The sequence below is a fragment of the Centroberyx affinis genome, unplaced genomic scaffold (genome assembly GCF_046629955.1).
Source record: "Centroberyx affinis isolate AG114_WGS23_722 - 3 ecotype Tasmania unplaced genomic scaffold, CSIRO-AGI_Caff_v1 ptg003608l_1, whole genome shotgun sequence".
Taxonomy (NCBI): domain Eukaryota; kingdom Metazoa; phylum Chordata; class Actinopteri; order Beryciformes; family Berycidae; genus Centroberyx; species Centroberyx affinis.
This window is the reverse complement of record NW_027281526.1, coordinates 1-23460: the sequence shown is the minus strand read 5'-3', so window position 1 is coordinate 23460 and position 23460 is coordinate 1. Positions and strand designations below refer to the sequence as shown.

The window sequence follows — 23460 nt, the reverse complement described above, 5'->3', positions numbered from 1 at the left end:
CACACCACCCTTTCTACGATAAAGAACTATTGCAACCCGATAATACATTTCAGAAGGATACTATTCAAATACAACAACAAAACTTTAAAATATCATGCAGGTACTAGGCAGAAATACCACAGGAGATGCTACCACAGGAGATAAAAATGCCATAACGTCTGATAAGGTCACTGAGTTTCACAGACACACTTTAGGAATATTACAGTGATTTTCGTTAGGGTTGTGGGCTATCTGTCCACACTTGACAGTTCACAAGGTGTGTGCGGGACACGTAGCAAAACTTGACTGCAGCCAAAACTTTTGGACAGCATGGACTAGCTTGAAAAACAGAAAAAGCTCTGAAGTTCACCTTGTGTTTTCTATCGCACATGCTTTAACGCTGCCGGAGCCTCTTCACTAGAACAAACAAGCCAGTGGATCCTCTATCACCCCCCAATGGTTGACAGACAAGCGGCGGAGCAGGGAAACAATGTACACGGACGGTGAGGTCGTACCTTCGGTGAGACTGTCCAGCTCCTCTCCTCCTCTGTCCATTCGCTCCGTGCCGTGCCGTGCCGTGAAAAGGTTGACCCGGTGCCGAGGCGAATGAATGATTTCTGACCACAGCCGTTTGCTTTCCCTGTCCCTTTTATATACTTTTTCTTCACATGGTGTTTTTTTTTCTGCTAAGGGGCTGTCGTCCGTCGGTCAGCCCCTCGTCCCACCGAGAGGGAAGCAGGCGCGGCTTGGGAGAGAGGAAGTGATGCTGCGTTCAGGTACTGCGAGGAATAGCGGAATTATGAAGACCGCGCGCTCACGAACGGCCCAACAAAGTGGAAAATTGGATTTAGAAAGTAGGAATTTTGTATGATCCCGAGATGTCGAGATGTGACATTTAGGGGAGCAAATAGGGTTAGTCAACAATTGATATATTATTTCTTCTTCTCCTTCTTCTTCTTCTTCTTTTTGATTTTATTATTATAGTTGTTATTACCACCATTATTATTACTATAATTATATGTTATCGTTTGACATTCTATGCACATAATTTTGTTATATACATTCATTTTCACTGTTTGTTTAACTTTTGGTCCCCTGTTTATTCTGCTGCTGCAACACAAAGTAGCTCTGTGTCGCTTGCTTTCTAATGTAAAACAACAGCCACTAAAAAAATAAAATTTTGTTGCAGGGTCTATTATGTTTTTATTTCCGACAAAAAACACCTGAATTCGCGGACAAGTCGCATTTACGACTTCCAAAATCAGAAGTAGGAACTTACAAGGAGCTCTTGAACGCAGCATGAGATGGAGGGCGAGCAGCATTGGAGGAGTGCAGGGGTTCAGGGGTGGGGCTTCACTTGAGCCACACTGCCGCCTGCTGTTGTGAGAGAAGGAGAGGAGGGGGTCTAGTCTGCCATCCGCCCTTTGGTAGGACAGGGAGTCCGACAGGCTTGTAAATAGAACCGAAGAACTGAATCTTGATGTTGTCGACGTATTAGGAATTATATTTTTTTTATAAGTTGAATTAAAAAATGCATAGGTGGAAATGTAAAATTCTAGCCCCCTCACAAACAGAGAGAGAGAGACAGAGAGAGAGAGAGAGAGAGAGAGAGAGAGAGAGAGAGAGAGAGAGAGAGTCTGCTGTGTCTAAGAAACATCATTTTACAGCCATTCCTGTTCCTTTTCATCCCTTGTTTTCTTTGCAGTCACCCAGTAGATTTTTCCCCCTTTCTCCTCTCCCATAACTTCTCAGCAGTCTCCCACTCCTCTCCTCATCCTGTATTGTTACTGCCACTGAACCTAAGCGGTAGGGTTGACCTCCTGACCTAAAGCAGTTTCAAGTTAACATAGTTTTCTTATTTGTTAAGGGGAACGGTCTGTTTGCCCCTTTTGAATATTATCTCTTAAAGTTGACTTGGGGAAAGCATTGCGTTTCAGGTAGAGACACCGGGCAGAAAATGGCATTGTCCACTATTATCTCTCTCAACATTAAAACATAGGGTAATGTGGGAATGCTGGTTGGTTCTGTGCAAGAAACACAAGCAAAAATCAACAGTTACAGATTTGAGCATATCCATATGAAGAGAGCATTCTAATTTTGAAGTTATTTTCCGTAAACATTGTAACCCGTAGGAACTCTGTAGTTAAAACTCTCTTGGTCCCATGACTCAGGAGAGAGGCATAGTGAAATAAGACTGTTGTTGACAGTAAATGCCAACCTATTATACAGTAGTCGAGCCTAATCCAAGCTTTACCAGGAAAACAATGCTCTGTTGTCCTGAGGACTTGATCTCTCTCCCATCATTATAAGAGTGAGTCCCCATCACTGCTAGAGGGTGACTCTCCATCATTACTAGAGGGGGTATTGTACCATTTTATTGTCACCAAACAATCAAATACAACAGCATGGCATTACTTATTGTAATAGTACAATATGACCCATCTCTAGCCATCATGCAGAGCTGAAATAAAGAAGCTTTATCCTGCATCTTTATCTACATCATTGTAGTGTCTTATCATATGACTGTGTTGCCTCTGTCTGACAACCCCCCTCCCCCCAGTTAGGTGGAATTCATAATAATTAATTGAGTGACTGCCTCCTTCCCATTTCAAATATGAAAACTCTATTGTTTCACATTGTATACCGCATTTCTCTATTTCAAAACATGAGTCAATTCTACAGCTTACTGTGTGCCTCTAACATGTATGGTTTATCTTTCACTGAATGCCTTCTATGTATCAGGTATAGCAGCTTTCCATGTCGTGCTGCCATCTTGTCGGGCCCTAGGGAGAAATTCAATCCACCAAAGGTCAACAGTCAGAAATTAAATTGCTTCTCAAATACCATTTTTATTTTCTATATCCATTTTAGTATAACTATAATCAATATTGTTATTACATATAAGTTCCTTCTGTAATGAAATATGCTATACAAAAGAATCTAATCAAATCATAGATGACATCAGTCAAGGTGACTGGATTGAAGTACAAAGGTCATCTGAAGCCAAAACAACGGCCTGCCTTGGTCTAATAATTGTCATACCAACAGTTAGTAGTATTAACGACTACAGTTGAGAAATAATGACAAAAGCTTGTGAAAGAAAAATCAAAATCAAAATAAACATGTCCAGTACAAATATTATTTACAAACTGAAAAGTAAAGAAAGCATGACCTTGGTTTTAAGTACAGAAAAGAAGTTGTGTTGAGTCCCCTAAGAAGTGTTTTTTTTTTCTCCATCACAACAGACCACCTGACGACAACAGTAACCAATCCTAACGGATCTTGGTCAATCTAACAAACATCACAACAACCAACCACCAGTCATCTTCAGTTCCTCTCAACCTATAGTAATCAGACCTGAAGGTTTACAATAGCACCCATGGGCTTATTGGCTAATTGTCACTTACCAACATAATTTGACCGCTTTTGTGAACACAGGCTCAGCCAATCCCAGGTATTAAAAACACCTGGAAGAAAATTACTTGAGATTTTATATGTAGTTCTGTGTTCGTTAAACAGGCCAATAGCGTTAGAGAGACTAGCCGTACGTGGCATGCAGTAGCACTTCGACATTTGCTTTTCAGGGCTGCGACAGCGCCTTAATGGAGTATTCAGTACAATGAACGCAACTGGCTAATGCTTTGTGTCGCCTCACTCAGCATTAAAGGGCAATTCAACAAACAACAATGGATCCAGAAATACCATGCAGACTGTAGGATAACAGAAAGTTAAGACAACAAAATATATGTGCAAAAAAAGGCTCCAGTTGTGTCTATGGTGACAGCCTTTAATGCTGAGCTGACTGAGCTGACGCAAAACATTTCTCCCAGTACACATGTAGCAGGATTGGTGTCCATTCGCTTTCAGTCACAACGTGTTAACGTAAAAGAAAGTTACAACATTATTTTCTTTTTAACCACATCCACTTCACTTCCTGAACTAAAAATGAATCAACACCAACCGTGTTAATGACGTTCACTGTTCAGTCCTGAATGGCATTAGTGGTATAAGTCTTGATCAGAGCACAGACAGTTACCTGCTGTCACAGTAGTTTAACTTTATCATATAAAAAGACATATCTAGAAAGATCCGATCCAGGTACATAAGAGAGATCTATAGTAGTAAGTATTATATATATATATCTTAATGTCTTCAGACCCAAATGACACAAAATGACATTGTGTCAAAATTGGGCTTCATAATAGAGTTACTGTATCAAGGCTTTATAAAGTCTGAATAGTTGCTGTTATTTTTAAAGCGGGGTCAATTGTCGTGTCCACAGAACTGTCCAGCATTTCTTTTTTCTGAAAAACACAAAGTTCATCGACTACAATGTAGTGATACTGATCTTACAGCAACAATATTTCAAGGTAAACTCAGAAGAAAGAACTGTGGAAAAACTTTTTAAAAAGACAAAGGAGTGTGAGGCAACAAGGCAACACCACGCCTTATTACTCAATGATATACAGCTACATCAGCTGCTGACAGAGCGCCATCTTGCATCATATTCTTGTGGTTTGTTACAGCAAACTGCCGATTGTACCTTTTTAAGACTAAACAGATAATGATAATAAAAAGTCTTTACACAGCTAATAGAGCTTTGGAGATGTTTCTAGATGTCATTCGTACAAAGTACACTTCTTTGTGTGTCTGTTCTAAGTCTCTGCAATATATTATACTAAACATTTGGCAACACTGGCACAGCTAGATCATATGTCAGTTTTGTCTTGTACAGTTCTCAGTCACATGTGATACGTGCAAATATTATGTATAATATAAAAAATATAATAAACAATAAAAAAAAAAAAAAAAGAAATCCATGGTGACTGCAGTGGGTAGGACCTGACCTGACCTGACAGCCAGACGGAGGTCGGTTGGGTTAGAGACAGTCCGATCCATGTTGGTCCAGTCCAGTTCCTCAGAACCTCAAAAGCCTCTGAATAGTTGGTCAGAAGTCTCCACTAAGGACCGCGGACCTTCTCAAAGGCAGCAAAAATGTGACGCACACATTCACACAGTCTTTCATACGTATGCACGCAGTATGTTGTCTCTCCGTTCTGCTGTGCACATATCCGCTCCCTCTCTCATTCACACATTACCACTATGTGCAATTTTCAACATGATAAAAAAGAACAAAAAAATCTAAAAGCAAAACAAAAAAAGATGGGTTTCCAAAGGATGAGTGTTTTAAAGTTCACAGTTGCAGCATGTGGAGTGGACGGTACTGGCAGGCCCCCGGCCCGGGGGAACAGGGCTTCCAAGGTGGAGAGGCGCTGGATGCTGAGAGAAGTCTGTCTCCGTAGACTCAGTACTACACAGCGACACACCGCTTCTACCTGCATCTTCTTGTTCTTAGACAAAAACATGACACCTCTCTCTCAATGTGTAAAATCCTTTACACATTGACCAGTCTGCGGGCTAAGGACTGTTTAAAGCGCTCCAGGTGCTGTGAACGGTTGCCCTCTCCTGCGCTTCCCTCTCCACCCTCTTCTCCATCGCCCCCGCCTCGTCCCGCTCCTCTACAAGTTGACCAGCTCGTGCGCTACGAACTGCTTGAGTCTCTCCAGGTACTGTCCGTACAGCTCCACGTCGTTGTGTCCGGCCCCCTCCACCCACAGCGGCTCCACGGGCCGCTGGCAGCGCTCGTACAGCGCCAGGCCGTGGGAGAAGTCGATGACCTCGTCCTCTGTACCGTGGATCACCAGCACCGGTGACGTCACCTTGGAGATCTTGTCGATGCTTTGAGGTGGGGAGGAAAAGGAAATGGACAGTTAGGGAGAGATAAACACACACGCAAACACGCATGCACACACAGAACATGTGAAGAGACAAAGAGGAAAAGGAAGACTTGGGTTGGGTGATTGTAATAATAAACTGTGCAAAAAACTAACGACAGATGTTGAAAATGCACCACAAGCAAAAGAGGAGAAGAAAGTTCTGAGTAATGGAGAAAAGGAGCAGCTAGTCTGCCTACTGACCACCAGAGGAAGCTATTGAGCATATTTACTAAGCGCTGTGACTCATTCATAGAAAAAGACTCTCTGAATTCATCTGACACATCTGTTCATTTATGAGTGCATGTTTATCCTGCTTGTCTGTGTGTGTGTGTCTTTGTTAGTGCAAATTCATGCAACACTATGCAGTGTTTTAAATGCACGTGTTCCTCTCTGTATTTACATAACTGTGCAGGGAGCGGGTAGGGCCTTTTAATAGATGTGTGCAGCACGTGTATTTGTGTTTTCATGCACGTCACTCGCCATCTGTTTGTACAGTACACTCACTTTGGGAAGGCGTCAAAGCAGTAGGTCTTCTTGGTGTCGGGGAAGGCCACTCTCATGCCAGAGGTGAGCGGGGAGTGGAGGATGACGGCGGCGCTCTCGTAGCGAGCAGCCAGGTCCACGGAGGGCACGGTGCCAATGCTCTGGCCGTACACGATCACGTTCTCCGGACGGATGCCATACCTGGGAGAAGGACACAGAATGTCAGAATATCACGGTTTCACTAAAGATCAAGAACAGGGGGGGATTTACACTAGTCACCGGCCAAGCGGTAAGCTTGTCTATGCTACCAGACGCTGGCAGGCACCCAATCAGACCCTTTCTATTATTTAAAGCATTTTGGCTGGTAAAATAGTGAGAGTGGCTGTATTTTTTTTTTTTGTTTCTCCCATTTCCATGCTGTTCCATAAGCAAACACACACCTGTGTGCCAACAAAGCCTTACTCACACGCTATTATCAGATAAAACGTCATGGTACAGTGATTCACTGATTAACCTATATAGCCTTCTGAAAGAAGCGCCCGTACACACACAGACACACACACACACACACACACACACACAGACATGATACAGCCAAGGTCCACTGAATTTGGCATTCTATTGCCTCCAGAAGCAGATGAACAGAAGACCACCACTGGAGCCCCGCCGTGACTTGGAGGGGAAACTAGAACACAGCAGAGAACAAAACTAGGAGAAAGAGAGCGAGAGCGAGAGCGAGAGCGAGAGCGAGAGAGAGAGAGAGAGACATCGACGGTGACACTGGGGTAAGGGAGAAAGAGAGAGAGGGGGAAAAAGGGAAGAGAAGACATTCCACAGCTGATTATGGAGAACGTGACCCACTCTAGCAGGCAGTCAGCTGACGACCTGAAACTTAGTCCGAGAACACTGCATCACTGTCTCTACCACTGTTGGACATTGCATAGTAAACAACCCTAACAGGTCTGACACAATCTCTACACTACTCTACTATTATAATTAGGAACACTAGCATTACAGACTTAGCATAGACTCTACCACTGAAGCACAATAACACGCTGTGATGAACAATGCATTAACCAAAGTCTGACACAACCGCAACAGTGCTGTGATATATTATTATCATTAGGAACTCTACAATCACAAGTCTGACACAACCTTTGCAAAGGAACGCCTGCAGTGATGTACTGCCATAAAGGGCTTTAGGCCTAACTCAAGTGTAAGAGTCAATCTCAATCGTGGCAGATCCACTTCAGCTAGGACATGGAAATGTACACACACACACACAGTCAAATTTGTAGACAGTCATTTAACAGCAATGTAGGAAGAGTTGGTGTGTGAGCTGGCCTTCACAAAGTATAAATAGGGGTGAAAAATACTGGCACGGCATGGGAAAGCCTTGCTGCGGTGTTAGATCACCATTAACCCTGGAGGTTGGCTGAATATGTTATAGTACACACAATTCATGGACTGAAAGCCTGACTCGATAATAATAATAGTAACCAACAATTTGGAGGTTTAAGAGAGATGAAGGAGAGTGGGGCTGATAAGTTCAACAGCTTCCAAAAACATCAAATTTAGACAGCTGTTTTACTATTTCTTTGCAGGTAAATGCCACTATATGACCTATCATGTGCTGTGTAATCTGAAATATATTGTCATCATAAAAACAAAAGCTCAATCATTGTGAACACGGAATTCACTAGAGATGTGCAGGAAGCCCTCGATCCCAAAGATAATCCTCTTGCCTGATGACAGCGGGACAATTAAGATTTCTACCTTTATCTGGTTCAGTGTTCATGTGATGAAAAAACAAAAACGGAAAGAGAAAGTGCTAACAGCCCCTTCTCGTCTTGCTAGCTAAGGTGTAGATAACTGGGCTAAAGGACAGTGATCTTGCAGTAAGAGCCACCCCACTTTTCCTGTTGAGCTGTGAACAATAGCTTGAGGGGAAGGTGAAAGGTCAGTAAACTGGTTAGAGAGGAAGTAGGATAGGTCATACAGTCTTTTCTCAGAACCCAGGATAAAAAAAAACCATTTCAGAGATGACTCTGCCATTCTGGTAAGTCTAACCATGGTTTACGGGCTGATGCTCAATATTAATCCTGCCCAGGAGAGATGAAAGTAAATCAGTTGTTTGGTTGCTTACTTTCCACACTCACACACACTCACACTGCTCACAAGCAGCCTTGGATCTTAATGGATTCTGAATTACTTGTGACTTTGCTCCTATTATTAGGACCCTACAACCCCATCTTAAAGTTGAACGGGGGACAGCAATGCCTCCAGCTGTGGCCTGTTAACTTCACGTCAAAGATTAGAGCTTGTCTTGTCATTGTAGTCTTGCATGTTTGTTGTCATCTGTTATGAACAGTTTAAACAGTGCAGGCCTAGAGCAGACTTTTATCTTTAAAAGGATAATGCTTATCTTGTTCATGTTCTCCTCCATATCAGCGATATCAGGCCACTACAGCCTGGCCAATCCCGAGACACACAAACACAGTCACCACAAGGATGTCACAACACTGTGCAGCCAATGCAATGTTGATATGGGGACGGTAAATTGAAACCATCTGACAGCTTACTCATGGCACATCAGGCTATACAATATAGGATAGCAAGCGCAGCAAGGCCAAACCAAGCTGAACATGCTCTACTTACATCTTTAGGTTTTAGGGATTTAGCCAATGCTCTTATCCGGAGCGACTGAGCGGGTATGGGGTGTTTTGCCCGAGGACACACGCTTATGAACACAGTGGATGATGCGAGGATCGAACCTGTGACCTTCCAGTCACGAGACAGCGTCCTCTAACCACCATCCTACACTGCCGCCCCCTGCCCCCTCTGGTTCTATCAACCGTTGTGGCGTGTGCTGAAACTAATCCGGGTAATGCAAAGGCAATGTAAAGAAAAAACAGCTTGTCTGGGATGACAGGGTGCAGGTCAGATCTGTGGCTGCACTAGTGTTAAAGCGTACCACAGCAGGCCTTGACCAGCCCAACTGGACACAGGATGAATCCTCGGACAGGCTAGCACTACTCCACTGTTTACTCCACTGAATTTGAGCTCGAACAGACTTCACCTAGCCACAGCCAGCCATGCTCTGTGGTTACACCCCTCCCCCAAACCTTCATCAATTTAGTCTCCTGACACAAATCCAATCTATTATGCATCACATCCTCTCTCTCTCTCTCTCTCTATCTCTCGCCCCCTCTCTCTCTCTCTCTCTCTCAGCTGCCCACCTCTTGCTCCCTGCAGACCAAAAATATTCTCATCGCACAACAGTCACTATGATATTTTAAGAAATTCTAAACATCTGTATGGCAATTTTTTCATAGATTGGCGTACCATCTGTACTACAGCAGCGGGATATTTTAGTGAAGCCTTTACTAATGATCTCTTATTGTGCTTTGTACCTTTCCACTCATTTCCTCCCACCGTGTCCTTGCCTATTCACATTTGTAAACAAAACAGCTGAGCTGAGATCACAGTGTATAGCTCCACGTTCAAACACCTTTCACTAAAGTCAGTAAGAATGAATGGAATATTAAGACGGTGAGAATGAGAGAGCCAGGAGACTTGTAGACTTGCTCGTTGTGTACCCAGCAAATACCATTACTAGGCCTGGTTCCTGTCTCTGTGCTTAAGGAGGTCGGCCAGGTGAGTGATTGCACTCCACCCAAATGACTAGACAGACACAGCAGCCTTTGTCTACTGGCCCGATCAGCCGATGACAGGAGAGGGAAAGAAAATAATTCATCTACACAGTGGGTTGCCCCTCTGTGTGGCTGTGTGTGAGTATTTGTGTGTTAACGGCAGAGAAGAAGGATGATGTTTTGATTATGATCAATACGATGATTGACCAGGATGTGAGGGTTTTTTGTTTGTTTTTATTGCCCACAGTATGGGAAGGCCTCAGTCTGAAAGCTCATTGGAAATCGGTTGCTAGGCTACCAGTCAATATTAGACTAGCAGGATTGACTGCTGGCCCGCCTCCAGTTCAGAGTGAAAAGAAAATGATACAGCGCTATTCTGTAGTGGAAAATACACACACACACACAGTGTATGTAAGAGAGAGGAAATGGGCTGATGGCTTCTGTCAGCTGGTCCTACTCTCTCTGTCTCTCCTCTCGTCAATAACTTTTACCCTCTTCTCCTCCTCGCTCTCTCTCCATGTGATAGTAGTTGAGCAAATGGTACACACAACACACACACACTCCTACTGACAGTATGCGCAATCATTAGTATTATAATGGAGGCCGCGTGTGTGTGAACCTGCTGACTCATATAATATCTGAATCATCTGACCGGCTTACTGCTCAGGTGAAGGGAGTGCCTCTCCTCTCCTCCCACGGCTGAACAAAAGAGAGTGTGTGTGTCGGTGTGGTTTTAGGCTCCAGAATCTGGCCAAGTAGGTGCGGGTAACAGTTAGCTAAACGCCAATTGGCTGCCAAGGAGAACAGTAAAACAGGCTATACAAGTAGGCCTATGTAGATACTCGGGAGGAGGTAGATTTGTCTGTGTTTTCAAAATCTCAAATTCTAAAAAACCCTGAAAAATTACAGAAAGACACTGAGACAGTGACACAGGCAGAGAGAGAGAGAGAGATATGAGGGCCATTCTCTTCTTCAGGCAGTGCGTCTGATCTAACATGAGAGCCATGCACGAGGGATGTAGACAGTCTACTAAAGCGAGGCCATGCAGAGGGGCCTTTTGATGTGATAAACACAATCTAGTTGATTCATGTTCAGCGTCAGGGTTAAAAGGCTGGGTTGTGCCCTCTTTCTATCACACAGACACTCAATTAGGAGTTAGGTGCAGACACCATCAGGCATAGTCACAGGCAGTTAAGCCAAACAGAAAATAAGCAGGAAACAGTAGCCTAATAGCAGAATTATTCAGACATATTTTGTTTTAAGCACTCCTCAAGCAGCAGCATGAGTGGGATGGTGCTCCCCCAAAATAATAAGTGTCATGACATGATGGGGATTCAGACTTGCAACTTAAGTGACATGTTTTCCCTGACATAATTGGTATTAGCATTCCTAAGATCTCCAAAAGACACACAATCTTGCAAGGAATTTATCATGACACAGTAATAATCTGCAGCTGGAGGGGGGTGGGGGGGTGAAGGTGTAGAAGTACTGTAACATTTACTGTGTACTGTCCTGTATGTAATGTTTAGTTTTCCTTTGAAATTTAAAATTAAAAAATACATTAATCATCTGCTACATATCAAGTCTGACACCAGTTGATAAAATACTGTATAAACTTAAACATGTACTTTCAAAAAGCAATAATCATAAAAACACTGCTTATCTAAACATTACAACACACTCGAATGTGATGGCGAGACTCTGGGCAGCACAGCTGACAAAACATGATATTATGGTAATTCTGACTTAACACTGTAGTTGTAAAATTAGTTACAATATAATTTTTTTAAGACTACTCTTAGGTCTCTTAAGTCTACATTACCTTTTGATATAGATTAAATAGTACTCTACACACACAGCCCAAGACCAAATACAAATATGCAAAATGCGCACTCTTATCTATAGAGTATAGGCATGTGATACAAGACAGCCAGGTCTGTGTGTGAGGCCAACTCTGTATGGGATAGTTCTGTCCTTGACCTAATGCTAAAAAGTAGCCTGTATGTTAACTGCGTATAGACTTAACGTAGCCTAATAGCTGTACTAATGAGTGGGCCTCACTGTGTGAATCTGTGTACTTAGTAGACCTGACGGTGTGACTCCAACTGTACAAGTGCGTAACAAGGCATTGCTGAGAAAGAACAAAGAGTGCTCAGTCACCTAACCCAGTTCCACTGGTCATTAGTTTGACAGCCAGAGGGTAGCTTATAGACTAACTCAATATCGCTGAGGGATCGTAAACCACGGGACAGCTAGGCACGGGATACCTGCACATACGCTTCTACACATAAGTTGAAACCTTGTGAATCTCAAGTCATGTCCTGGTTCCTGGACGCCCATCATCTGATCTTCAAGAGTTTTTCCCAAGACTTTATGCTACACTGGGATTGGACCGGGTGACTGGGATACTCCTGAGAGAAGACCCAATGCCTGCGCTCCCTTCTGTTGACAAGTGGCTGATTCACATCATGCATAGACACACAAAAGTCGGTTAGAGCTATTACAACTCTGAAAGCTCTATCGTCTCTGACGATAGTAGGCAAATGATCACCTTGTCTGACATAAGTGTAAATGTGTAGTTGGCCTAGGCAAATCAGTTAGCAGCAGTTTGGACGTGACTACAGTCTTAGTGCTGTTATGCAAGGGTGAGCCCAGCCTACTTCAAATAACAGTTGAGGATTGCATGACTAAATATCAATATTACTGCCATTATTATACATTAACACATGCCAACAAATTATGATCCTATATAATAGTCAAGTTATATTCACATTTTAGATTTTGTGCGGGCGTACACAGACCCAAGTGGCGAGGAGTGCGCATCACAATTGCATTTCTGTCTGCTTTCATGCTCTTCTGAAATCAGGTATGGAATAATAAGTGTGCCACGCAAAAAGCAATAAAGCAATGATTACGGCAGCCTTCAGGCACAAAAACAGATTGAGTGATGCATGTGTGAGTGTTTGTCTGTACTACAGTAGGTGCTGTCTGTACTGTAAGCCACAGCAGACAAACTTGCTTATCAACTCAATGTCAAAGTAATTGAGACAGATCATACTCTTTATTAGGCCTTAGGTTACAGTTGAAAGGGATCCAACCCCTGGTTATCAAGTTTGTCAAGTGTGACTTGACTGCTTTCTGCAGCTGAATGCAGGCTGACAGAAGCAAAGTGACAAAGACCTCAAGGCTGTATGCGGAACATCAATTAGCAGGCCAAAAAGACTGAGACAAACAATATAAAAAGACCCATTTTTTGTCAATACACTAGATTGATAACAAAAGCTTTCTGAATTGAATTCAAAATGACTCAACACCAGAAAGATTTAGCAGTTAGAAGAACTCTCCTCCAATCAAAGTCTTTGGAGCTGGGGACCAGCCAATGAACGCAGAGGCCAGGCCACACAGTGTGCAGAAAAATAATCAGACAGGGAAGAGGAGGCAGCAATCGGGGCAGTGTGTCTGAAAAGCACACACAAAGAGACTTCACGACTGAGCTTCCATGAAAATAGTAGCCAACAGTGAGGGTTCACCCCCCCCCCCCCCCACACACACACACACACACAAAAATCAAGAGCAATCAAGCATAACTTGATAAAGCCCAATTCTTTTCTGCAGAGATTCAATGAAATTTCAAAGCTAATTTTTTGTGCCGGTCACGACTGTGTGTGGGATCAAGAGGTTCCATGGTAAAACTACAAAAGAGACGAGTCGGACAAGAAGAAATTAAGGCAAACAAAGAGAGCACGACAACACAGCAGCTATACACATAGTCCTGTTTCTCTCAAACACAGTGTGTTAATGTGAAAAGACGCAGAAAGGTTTCAGAGTCAGAGATGTGAATTGTGCTGGATAACACACACACACACACACACAGCTAGTAATTGTCTGGCCACCAGAAAAGCAGGTTTTTCTCCACAGCAGTGGCCTATTTCCTGTATATAGAATCTTTATGATAATGAGTTTCCTGTTTAGCTCGCCAACTTCCTTATTTAAGACCAGGAAGGCATCTGCTACAGAGGAGACCGCTCACTATATTCTATGCACTGGAAGCTAGTTTGGGACAAAGTGGCACATATAAAGAAGTACTGACAGTCAAGGCGAAGGTCATTTAGCAGCTATTTAACACAAACCAACAGTAACATTTTGTTAGCGGTGGCCCTCCCAATGACATTTATCAGGCTTTTTTTTTTTTTATCTCTGCAGTGTTGACATTAATTTACCAAGTGAAGAACACAGACCTGCGTCAACATTCATTCAGGATGAGCATTCAACACTCCACTTCTCCTCCTTCTGATTCACATTGTTTTGGCTCTTCTCTTCCCTCCGTGCCTTTTGTTTCCCTGAATGTTCCCCCTCTTGCCCTCTCAGAGTCATTTGTTTGTCTTCCAGCAGGAAGTATACAACAACAACAACTAGGCCTACTGGATGAACTTTTATTTCCCCCTCATCCGCAGAACTCTGCATAAACAAAAAGGCACAAACATAGTGGACACGTCATTTCCACATACACACACACACACTCCTCCGCCCACTCTATATCCTGTCCTCTGACAGGACAGGTGTGTGTGTGTGCCCTTTTGTTTATGCAGAGAGAGAAAGAGAGAAAGAGAAAGAGAGAGAAAATATGTGTGTCTTGTGTTTGTGTCTCTGTGTATGTTGGTGAGATCCCACCTGGGACTTAGAGAGGCTCTGCCAGTAAGCCAGCTACAAAGATATGGACTGAGAGGAGAGCGGGGGATGGAAGGAGGTCAGAGAGGACAAAAGAAAGAGAGAGGAGGAAAAGGGAGGATAAGCAAGGCTACACAGCAGAGCCTCTGATACATGGACGGAAGAAAGATGAAGGGACATGGGGTTGGGCAGACGGACAGACGGAGGGAGTGGAGGGGGGGGCAGGTTCCATGCCTGCAGAGCCAAAAGATGAGGCGGAAAGCCCACACACGCCCACAGTTTTTCTGCATACGGCTAGCCAACATCAGCGAAGAAACCACGCTCACTTCATCTGCCTACAGGAACATCATGTCATTCCTACTAAAATAGCATTCCTCCACCCATGATTTTATCAAGTCCAATCTAAACCCTCCACCCAGCTCCTCTCTAGACCCTTCACATCTTCAACTCTTATCCCTCCATGCCTCTGTGGTTCCCCCTTATCTATCCTGCTGTCATTCCTCCTTTCTATCAATCTATCACAGCCCAGTTTCTTCTGACTCTACATTCCTTCCTCTATTAATCCAGCTGTTCCTTCTTCACTTGCTGGGTTCTGACAGGGGGTTCTCTGTACCTTATATGAAAATGTAATATCTAATGCATTTTTGTACATTTTCCTTGGATACAGCTTTGCAACAAATTCGTGCCTTTATTTTGGGTGAAGCTGACCTAATCTAACACCTAATGTTTTGGAAACATTTAATTTTGTGACTTCTGCAATTTTCCCATGACTGTACACATTCACACGATGTGAAAAACAGAACGCTTACCAGTTTATTGTTCACCAATGCAAAGCTGTAAATGACTCTTTCCTCACTGCTTACAGAGTTGAAAACGTCACTCAAGTTTCCCAAGATATAGAGAAAAGTTAAATTAGAAGGAACATTTAACTAAACCAAACCTGAGAGTATAAAGACGCTGAACTGTCACACAGTGTATGCAAGACTACAACATGTGATAGAAAGGATAACGTCTCGACAGTCATTCATGGTGTTCAAGCTAAAGCCGAGCGATGCTTTTCAAACCGTCTCCAGAAGCAGTTCACCCCCTCGAAGTGCGCATGTGGCATAAATCATAAACCATTTTCTGAGTGCTTGTCAAGCATCATCTACATCACCATTTAGGTTTTATTCATCATCCTTCTATTCATCCTTCTGTCCCTAATTACCATGTTCTGAGAAGACACATTTGTGGTTCTCCTATCTCCCCTGTATCTATATGTTAACCCATAATACAGACTATTCTATTACTCTAATATCCACGCATTCATTACTATCGATCGATAGTATCCATTCATCCATCCGTGGCTTATCATCAGGTTCTGAATGCCTGCCAGGCTGCACTGACATCCGTGTACAGATTCTCCTCCGCCCCTCCTCTATCCATCCATCCATCCATCCATCCATCCCACCCTCTCTCCTTACCGTGTCCTGAGTGCCTGCCAGGCAGCATCTACATCAGCATACAGGTTCTTTTCCGAGGGTTTCCCAGAGCTTGCCCCGTAACCAGAGTAGTCGTAGGAGAAGACATTGCAGTTGATCCGTGAGCCCAAGCCAATGTAGAAGCTGCTCATCTGGCCCAGGTCCACCGCGTTGCCGTGGGAGAACAGCAGCGTGTAGCGCGCGCTGGGCGAGCAGCGGACGAACATGCAGGCGATCCGGTTCCCTCTGGAGGTGCGCGTCATGAAGCACTCGATAGCGTCCTTCTCGCGGGCCGAGTACTGCCAGTCGGCGCGCTCGGACAGGTGCAGGGTCCAGCGGCTGCCGCTCTCGTCACACATGAGGCTGTAGGTGGGCTCTGGGGGCAGGAAGGCCAGCTTGGAGGCGATCTTGCTGGGGCACGGCGGGCAGCAGAACAGGCAACATAGCTCGCTGAGGGATAAGTGGTTCATCCTCAAAACACTGTGGAGCGGGAGAGCGGGGAATGGTGTTAGCAGTAGAAACAGTTGTGAACTTTATTGCCTTTCGGAATTAAGAGTGAGCGAGTGAGAGAGACAGAACGACATTAAGCTGAAGGAGAAGGCAAGTGTGGGGGAAAACATCCAGGAGGCAAGGATCAACGTGATCAGTCAGGCAGAACCACAGAATGAGTTATTGATGGCCACTTTGATATTTAGCGCCACCATTTCTCTCCTTTGTTTTTTTCCCCCTCTCTATCATTCTCATAGCCTGCCTTACTGGATGCTAAAAACACAAGTCTATCCCTCTCAAACAACAGATTTGGGTTCTTAGTCTTAACCAACTAATTTGTCTCTGCATCCCCTGCTGATTGATCACAAGGAAAAGCCACGAGCTACAGTGAATACATGCAGCCGCACTATTGAATGATGTTCTCTCTGTGCACATAAACGGTCGTCTTTGTTAAGTGGAAAAGGAGGAACTTCCCGGGCCTGGAGCCTGCTCAGAGTTTCTTCTTTTTGTTTATTTTATACACTCACTATTGATTCCCTTCCCCTGAATGTATGGCCTCTCTTCAGCCAAGATCACTGGAAAGATATAGTCCTGCTGATGAGTATTTGTTCTCCGTCTGCCTCAAGGCTCCGCAGCCACTCAGACAGTATTGACTAAAAAGCCTCCCTCTTTCATCCCCCACACCCATACCCCCACCCAAGGCTCGCTTTTAGATGTTTTAGATGTTAAGGATGCTTTTGTTTTGTAGTACCAAACATAGAGATGTCTGCGGAGCTGGTTTTGGTGAGACCAAAGCTGGTTGGTCAAGATGACATAATCTTATGGTCTTCCTGGAATGCCTTGCAAGCTCATTATGTCATTTTGTGCCTCTGGAGACAGCCTTGTAGTTTGAGCCTATACTCTGTGAACTACACATGCCTTCTGTGAATAGGGAGAAATGGCTCACGCGCTGTGGCTTGTATTTCCTATGACTTCCAGAGAAGGCACTTGAAATGATACATTAAAGAGTGTGAGTGTGAGTGTGTGTGTTCAGATCCAGCTAATCTATGAATGCTACTCTGCTGCAAGGTCTAACAACCCAAATGGAGCACGCAGCACAATTAATTGTAGAGGCTGTTTATTTCACATATTCCCCAGAATAATCCATAATCTCTTTGCCATGGAGGCAGAATGGAGCCTAACACTGATGCACTGTAATATGGTGGTGGAGGGAGCAATCTGTTCAACGAGATTACAATGAATGTAGGCTAGTTTACAACTGTGCGAATTTAATCTCCAATGCAATGACAGCATTTTGACAGGTGTGAATGGTTAATTGTCCAGCAACGCTAAACGTGCATTTGTGTACGTACGTGTGTGTGTGTGTGATATTGATGAAAATATGAACCATCACATTAACATTACCTGGACGGTGGCTGGACGCTTGTTTTGTTTTCTTTCTATTTTGAGATGACAATACTGGCTAACGTTACGGTTGTTCGGTTTATCTTCACACCAAACCAATGAACTTATCTTCTTCTTGACACCGAGAGATTGACAAGGTTATCCTTGGCCAGATTATCCTCTGTTCGTGTCGTCTGCTTGCAAGCTAACGTTGGCGGTGCGGTGTCACTTTGAGTGTGTATATCCTTCTTGGCACCGCAGCCGTGAGTTACTATTAGCTAACGTTACTGCTAGGTCCTCCGGTCCAGACAACCCCAAAAACTAACTACCGTTTCTTTTTCTTCCGCTCGCTCGGTCTTCATATGGTCCTGAACGATAACAAGGTTGATTCATTCACAACGTTTAAATCTATACAACAAAACGCTGACATGGGTAATATTAGCAAAGGTCTAAAATTAAGTCAATGCTTGCCTGATGGCTGTGCTGGTTTGCCAAAGGTTTTCACAAGAGTGCCGCTTGCCTCTGAAACATCGCTATCGCTGCGATTGTCACTTCACTTGATGTCTTCAGCTTCTAGGGAAGGAGATGTGGTGATTGACAGCTGTGTGAACCAATAGTCAAGAGGCTGGTCAAAGGTGCCCACCAATAGTATGACGTATTGATATTTATGGGTGGTCTTTGTCGAAACCGCAAAGTGATGACGTAATTCTTTGATTGACTCTTTAGGAAGCCTATCGGAAATTACTATTGAAAGGCAAAGCCCAATCAGTATCACTCGAGGCGTTTCCTTTTCTTTATTGAGTGACGTCATGGATGTATATGTATTTTATTTTAAACGTAAAATATTTTTTTCAAAATGTGAAAGAGTGTTGGAAAGAAATGTATTTTTATCTGATAGGCAGCTCCCTGTTTAACTTTTACTGCTGCCGAGAAAAGCGGAGGGTTCAAGTTTTGACCTTAATGACGTCTCACGAATTTTCCATAATCCTTCCGGGTCAGTGTTTCGGCATGCCTTGTGTTAGGAAGTTTTGTTTTATATGAGAACATATGTGTTACTAACTAGTAAATAAGATGAGTTCTCAAAAAGGTAATGTATCTCGGTCGCGGCGCCAGAAGTATCAAAACAGCACTGGCTTCAGAAACGACAAATATGGAGCGACTGTGCAAGTGAAGGTATGTGAAAAGGCTTGAAATAACAGTCGCGTGGTTAGCCAGTCTACTGATACTTAGCTAACTATTAAATAACGTAGAGGTTGTGAATTAATACATTAAGTTATAGGCCTATTACCACTCAGCTAATACAGCCATTGTTTTGAGTTTCGAGTTAATAACTATTGGCAATTGTAATCAATAGCTATCCTTAAGCGATTTTTGTTTTAGAATCGTGGGGAAGGGTTTAGAGACGCACAATGCAATCTGTTTTTATATTTATACATATTACTCCTTTATTACCTATTTTTACTCTTTTTTTTCCTCCAGCCTACACCTCTATTCGTCGCTGCAACTTCCCCTTAAGGATCAACAATTCCATCTTGTAATGTAGGCATAGTAGCCTAATCTAAAACAATTTCTAACGTTTATTTACATTATCTCTGTGCTCCTGTCATTTAAATTGTAGAAGGCAAAATCGAAGACCCATGATGGGCTCTGCCAACATTGTAAGGAGGTGCTGGAGTGGAAAGTCAAGTACAACAAATACAAATCACTAACACAGCCCAGAAAATGGTGAGTTCACTGGTGCACACAGAATGGAGGCAGCATCCTTTCTGCTCTCCTGTAACTAACTGATCAAGAGAAAGGGTGTCTGAAGTGGTCTGATCTGTTAGTAGAACAGTTAAGGTGTAAAAAAAAAAAAAAAAAAGTGGGGAAGTGATGGCAAATGCTGTCTGATAATCGGGGTTGTTTCAACTGTGTGTGTCTGTGTTCTTATTTCAGTGTCAAGTGTTCTCAAAAGGCTGTGAAGGATGCGTATCACATCATTTGTAAGCCCTGCTCCCTTCAGCTAGAGCTCTGCGCCAAGTGTGGGAAGAAAGAGGACATCGTCATTCCGTAAGTGCTCCTGCATTAGAGTGTGTGAGAGAGAGTGAGAGTATGACTTTGTTCTTTTTTCTCTCTCTTTCTTGCTCTGTGTGTGTGAGAGAGAGAGAGTATGACTTTGTTCTTTTTTCTCTCTGTCTTGCAGTGTGTGTGTGTGTGTGTGTGTGTGTGTGTGAGAGAGATGCCATAGAGTGGGTTAAGCTGACAGGCGTTGCTGGGGAACAGGGGATTCTGATTCATCCAAGAACATACAGAGGATTAATGGTTCTGAAGTCAGTTTGTGTTCTGACCTTACATAAATTAGCCATTTCTGTTGCTATTTGATGGTTAAAACCTATATCTGTTTAATGTGCCATGCTACAACTGCATAGCATTGTTATTCTCCACATTACTATCAGTGACTTGAAAAGAGGCCATTCATATCACAATGTGTATTGTCATTGGACAAAGATTAAATGTGTAAAAATAAATGTTCTGTATTTATTTATTTATTTATTTATTTATTCTTCATTTCATGATGCTAGATATTTTTTCAGGTTTGCTTGTAGACAACCACATATAGTACATTCCTTTAACAAGTGCGCCATCCTGTGGACATGAGATACATTACAACAGAATTGGGTTAGTGCTGATTCTCAGCATTTTCACTTTGAGCTTTATTTAATTCCCACTCCATGCGTCCCTCACAGATTGGCTGCATTCAAATGTTCTGCATCTCTTCCTTCCCATCTATCACCCTCTTGATCTCTCTGAGAGGTCTGAGAGGGAGGTTAAGGACAAGCATGTTGGCAATCAGAGCACAGACGGAGGATTTTCTCTTATGTGGTATTATAAGAGTGCAAGAAAACGATACACCAGTTTAAACTTTCCTTCATTTTGTTTTTTATCTGTGTAGGATAAACTCACAAAAAGAAGACGAGCAGGAAGAGCAGGAAGAAGATGGCAATCAGAAGAAGAAAGGATGTGGGCTAAGGAAGAAGGACTTGGATGGCTTGGACAGTGATGATGATGATGATGATGATGATGATGATGACGACTTTGGAGACTTTGATGATGAAGAAGACTTTGACAGTGACTCAGGACCTAAGAAGACACAGAACAAGGCTGCCGTGCTCCCTGACATATCCCGTGTTGGCGTTAAAGACTAAAGACAAGGGGCAGGTGCAGCTTAATGTCCCAGTTGGATTTTTGACATCAGAACATTTGTGGCATTTTAAAGCTCCTTTTTCCAATCTAAACATGAGGTTTGTAAAGTGACCATACTCAGTGCTAGAGCTGGGCGATAATTCAATATTATCGTTTGTCAGTGGAATTATATAGTGATTATATGGTGATATTGGGATATTGTGACACACAAGTCTGATGGCTGATGGTAACAAGCGAATGGTTTTTTGTTTGTTTTTTTTAAATCGACAAAATGAGGTATGGAACATGTTTGAAAATTTCAGTTTTCTTGAACATCACGTCTAACATTACCATTTGGTTCAATGGCATCAAAAATAATTTGATTATTTAACATGTGATTTCGCATATGTCAGCCATAACATGATATACATCGATATTAAAAAATATCCCAATGATTATCGTGATACTGATTTGAACCATATTGCCCATCCCTGCTCAGTGATAGCTCATTCATTGTGCTGGTTTGTTGCAGCGCCTGGGGGCAAAGTCAAATGTCAACATCAAATGTAAACCTGTTGAGAGGGCTGAAGTTCCCTGTAGGCTTTAAATGTTTATTTGGAATAGTGCCAATACTGATGTTATTGGAATACAGAGCTCACTCACAAACAGTGCAGTTAGTAATGGCCGCTGTGCAATAAAGTGAACTGTAACAGATATATCATTTGTTTTTAACTAACTATACTGTAATAAAACCTGTACAATGTGGATATTATGAACATCACAGACATGAAGATTAGTTTTGTCTGCCTGTCATATCAAATACAAACAATCAGCTTTTATATATCAGCAGTAGTATCTGCACAGGACATATCCTGTTGTAAAGCTGTTTATAGCATAATGCAAAATAATGTTCGGCAAATACTTCCATTTTTATGCAATTTGCAACTTGCTATGGTGAGAGAAACTCAAACCAGCACTGGAAGCAGGAGTGGAGGCTTTGCATGGCAGCACCTCCTCTTAGGCCTTGAGTTAACCAAGAACTGGCCCTCAAGTATTGTATTAACCCAGTCACAAATTTTATGTTGCTCCCATGTAACCTAAACAGCTGGAGCTATACTAAGATAACCTTTCTCTATATTTGCTTATGTGTGAGAGGAAGGGTGAGACACATAGTTTCATGTTTAGTTGTTAATGTTTACCTATATCCAAGTTTACAGCCGACCTTTATGCTTCCTGTCACTGAATAAATTGATGTCACACAGGGAAGAGTCCCATGCTGGGGTCATCTCAGCTGCATGAATGTCATCATTCATCATGTGGGGTTGACAAATGAAAAGAGATGTGGAAATGTTCCAGGTCCTACTTCCTCATCAGGATATGTGACGTTGTCGCATATGGATGGCTTAATCGGTGAACTCACTGGATCTGTTTATATTTAGTGCCATATGTCTTCCTCACATGGCTTTGCTCTGCTTACTCAATACACACATGACTGAAAGTTCAATGACCTGACACTATGTTTACTGGGGTGGGGGAATCCCTCAAGTAACACAGGGAGAAGTATATTGGACCTGGCCTAGCGCTGGTGGTGTGTGCTACCTGTAGCGACAGTTTAATGGATCTCATACCATACAATAAGCTTTGCGCTAATTTTTTAGCTTGTGTTTACCACAGTGTAGAGAAAGCAGCTACATATGACATTACATTACATCATTTAGCAGACGCTTTTGTTCAAAGCGACTTACAATAAGTGCATTTTGTCAACAGTAGTGAAACCAACTGTGCAGCACAGTCTTCATCAGCTAAGCCTTTCAGTAGGAATAAGTAGTATTCATTGAATTTGTTTTTTTTAAGAAGGGGGAAGCAGATAGGTTAGTTCAAGAGGGGTGCAGGTGTAACCTCAAGAGATGTGTCTTTAGTCTCCGCTGAATGATGGGCAATAATTCGGCCGTTCTTAATGCGCTGTAAAGGTCTGATGGCAGAGGCAGGTCGCCCGGCCAGAAGAACGTTGCAGTAGTCCAGGCGGGAAATGACAAGTGCCTGGACCAGGAGTTGTACTGCTTTCCTCGTAAGGACAGGTGAATTTTGTGGATGTTGTAGAGGGAGAACCTACAGGAGCAGGTTGGGTAACACTTTATAATAACCATCATTAATAAATGGTAAATTGATAGTTAATTAAACTTTAGTTAATAGTTATTTTACTGTTAACAAACAATGAAATTATCATTAATAATGTTTACTAATTATTAGTAATGCTATAATTTATGTTATTTTATCATTAGTTTGTGTAATATAAAATCATTTGTTTATAAATTATATATTGTATCATAGCTGATAAGAGACGGTAAAAATTACATTCTGATTACATTAGTAAACTATTTATTAACAGTTTATTGTTGCACACAT

The 23460-nt window shown here is 42.7% G+C and overlaps 3 protein-coding genes across 4 annotated transcripts in view; 1 reads left to right on the top strand and 2 right to left on the bottom strand.

Moving 5' to 3' along the window:
• The window catches only part of cemip2 (cell migration inducing hyaluronidase 2), a 35884-nt gene extending 35271 nt beyond the window's left edge, over nucleotides 1–613 (bottom strand). Inside the window, exon 1 of the mRNA XM_071540324.1 lies at nucleotides 495–613. The gene's annotated coding sequence lies outside the window, so the exon portion shown is untranslated. The remainder of the gene's footprint in view (nucleotides 1–494) is intronic.
• A 2203-nt stretch (nucleotides 614–2816) lies between these two features.
• Nucleotides 2817–18454, bottom strand: LOC139661758 (alpha/beta hydrolase domain-containing protein 17B). 2 transcript variants are annotated; one of them, XM_071540326.1, is made up of 4 exons: nucleotides 18364–18454; nucleotides 16024–16500; nucleotides 6261–6440; nucleotides 2817–5718 (listed from the first exon to the last, which is right to left on the bottom strand). In XM_071540326.1, the coding sequence occupies exons 2-4, from the start codon at nucleotides 16488–16490 to the stop codon at nucleotides 5499–5501; spliced, it is 867 nt and encodes a 288-aa protein (XP_071396427.1). In that variant the 5' UTR covers nucleotides 16491–16500; nucleotides 18364–18454; the 3' UTR covers nucleotides 2817–5498. The 2 variants fall into 2 exon arrangements, with proteins under 2 accessions (XP_071396427.1, XP_071396426.1); XM_071540325.1 differs by having other exon boundaries at nucleotides 17914–18420.
• Nucleotides 18455–18880: 426 nt separating this feature from the next.
• cunh9orf85 (chromosome unknown C9orf85 homolog) lies at nucleotides 18881–21770 on the top strand. The gene is made up of 4 exons (XM_071540327.1): nucleotides 18881–19065; nucleotides 19511–19617; nucleotides 19828–19941; nucleotides 20825–21770. The coding sequence occupies exons 1-4, from the start codon at nucleotides 18964–18966 to the stop codon at nucleotides 21075–21077; spliced, it is 576 nt and encodes a 191-aa protein (XP_071396428.1). The 5' UTR covers nucleotides 18881–18963; the 3' UTR covers nucleotides 21078–21770.
• Nucleotides 21771–23460: the final 1690 nt, after the last annotated feature.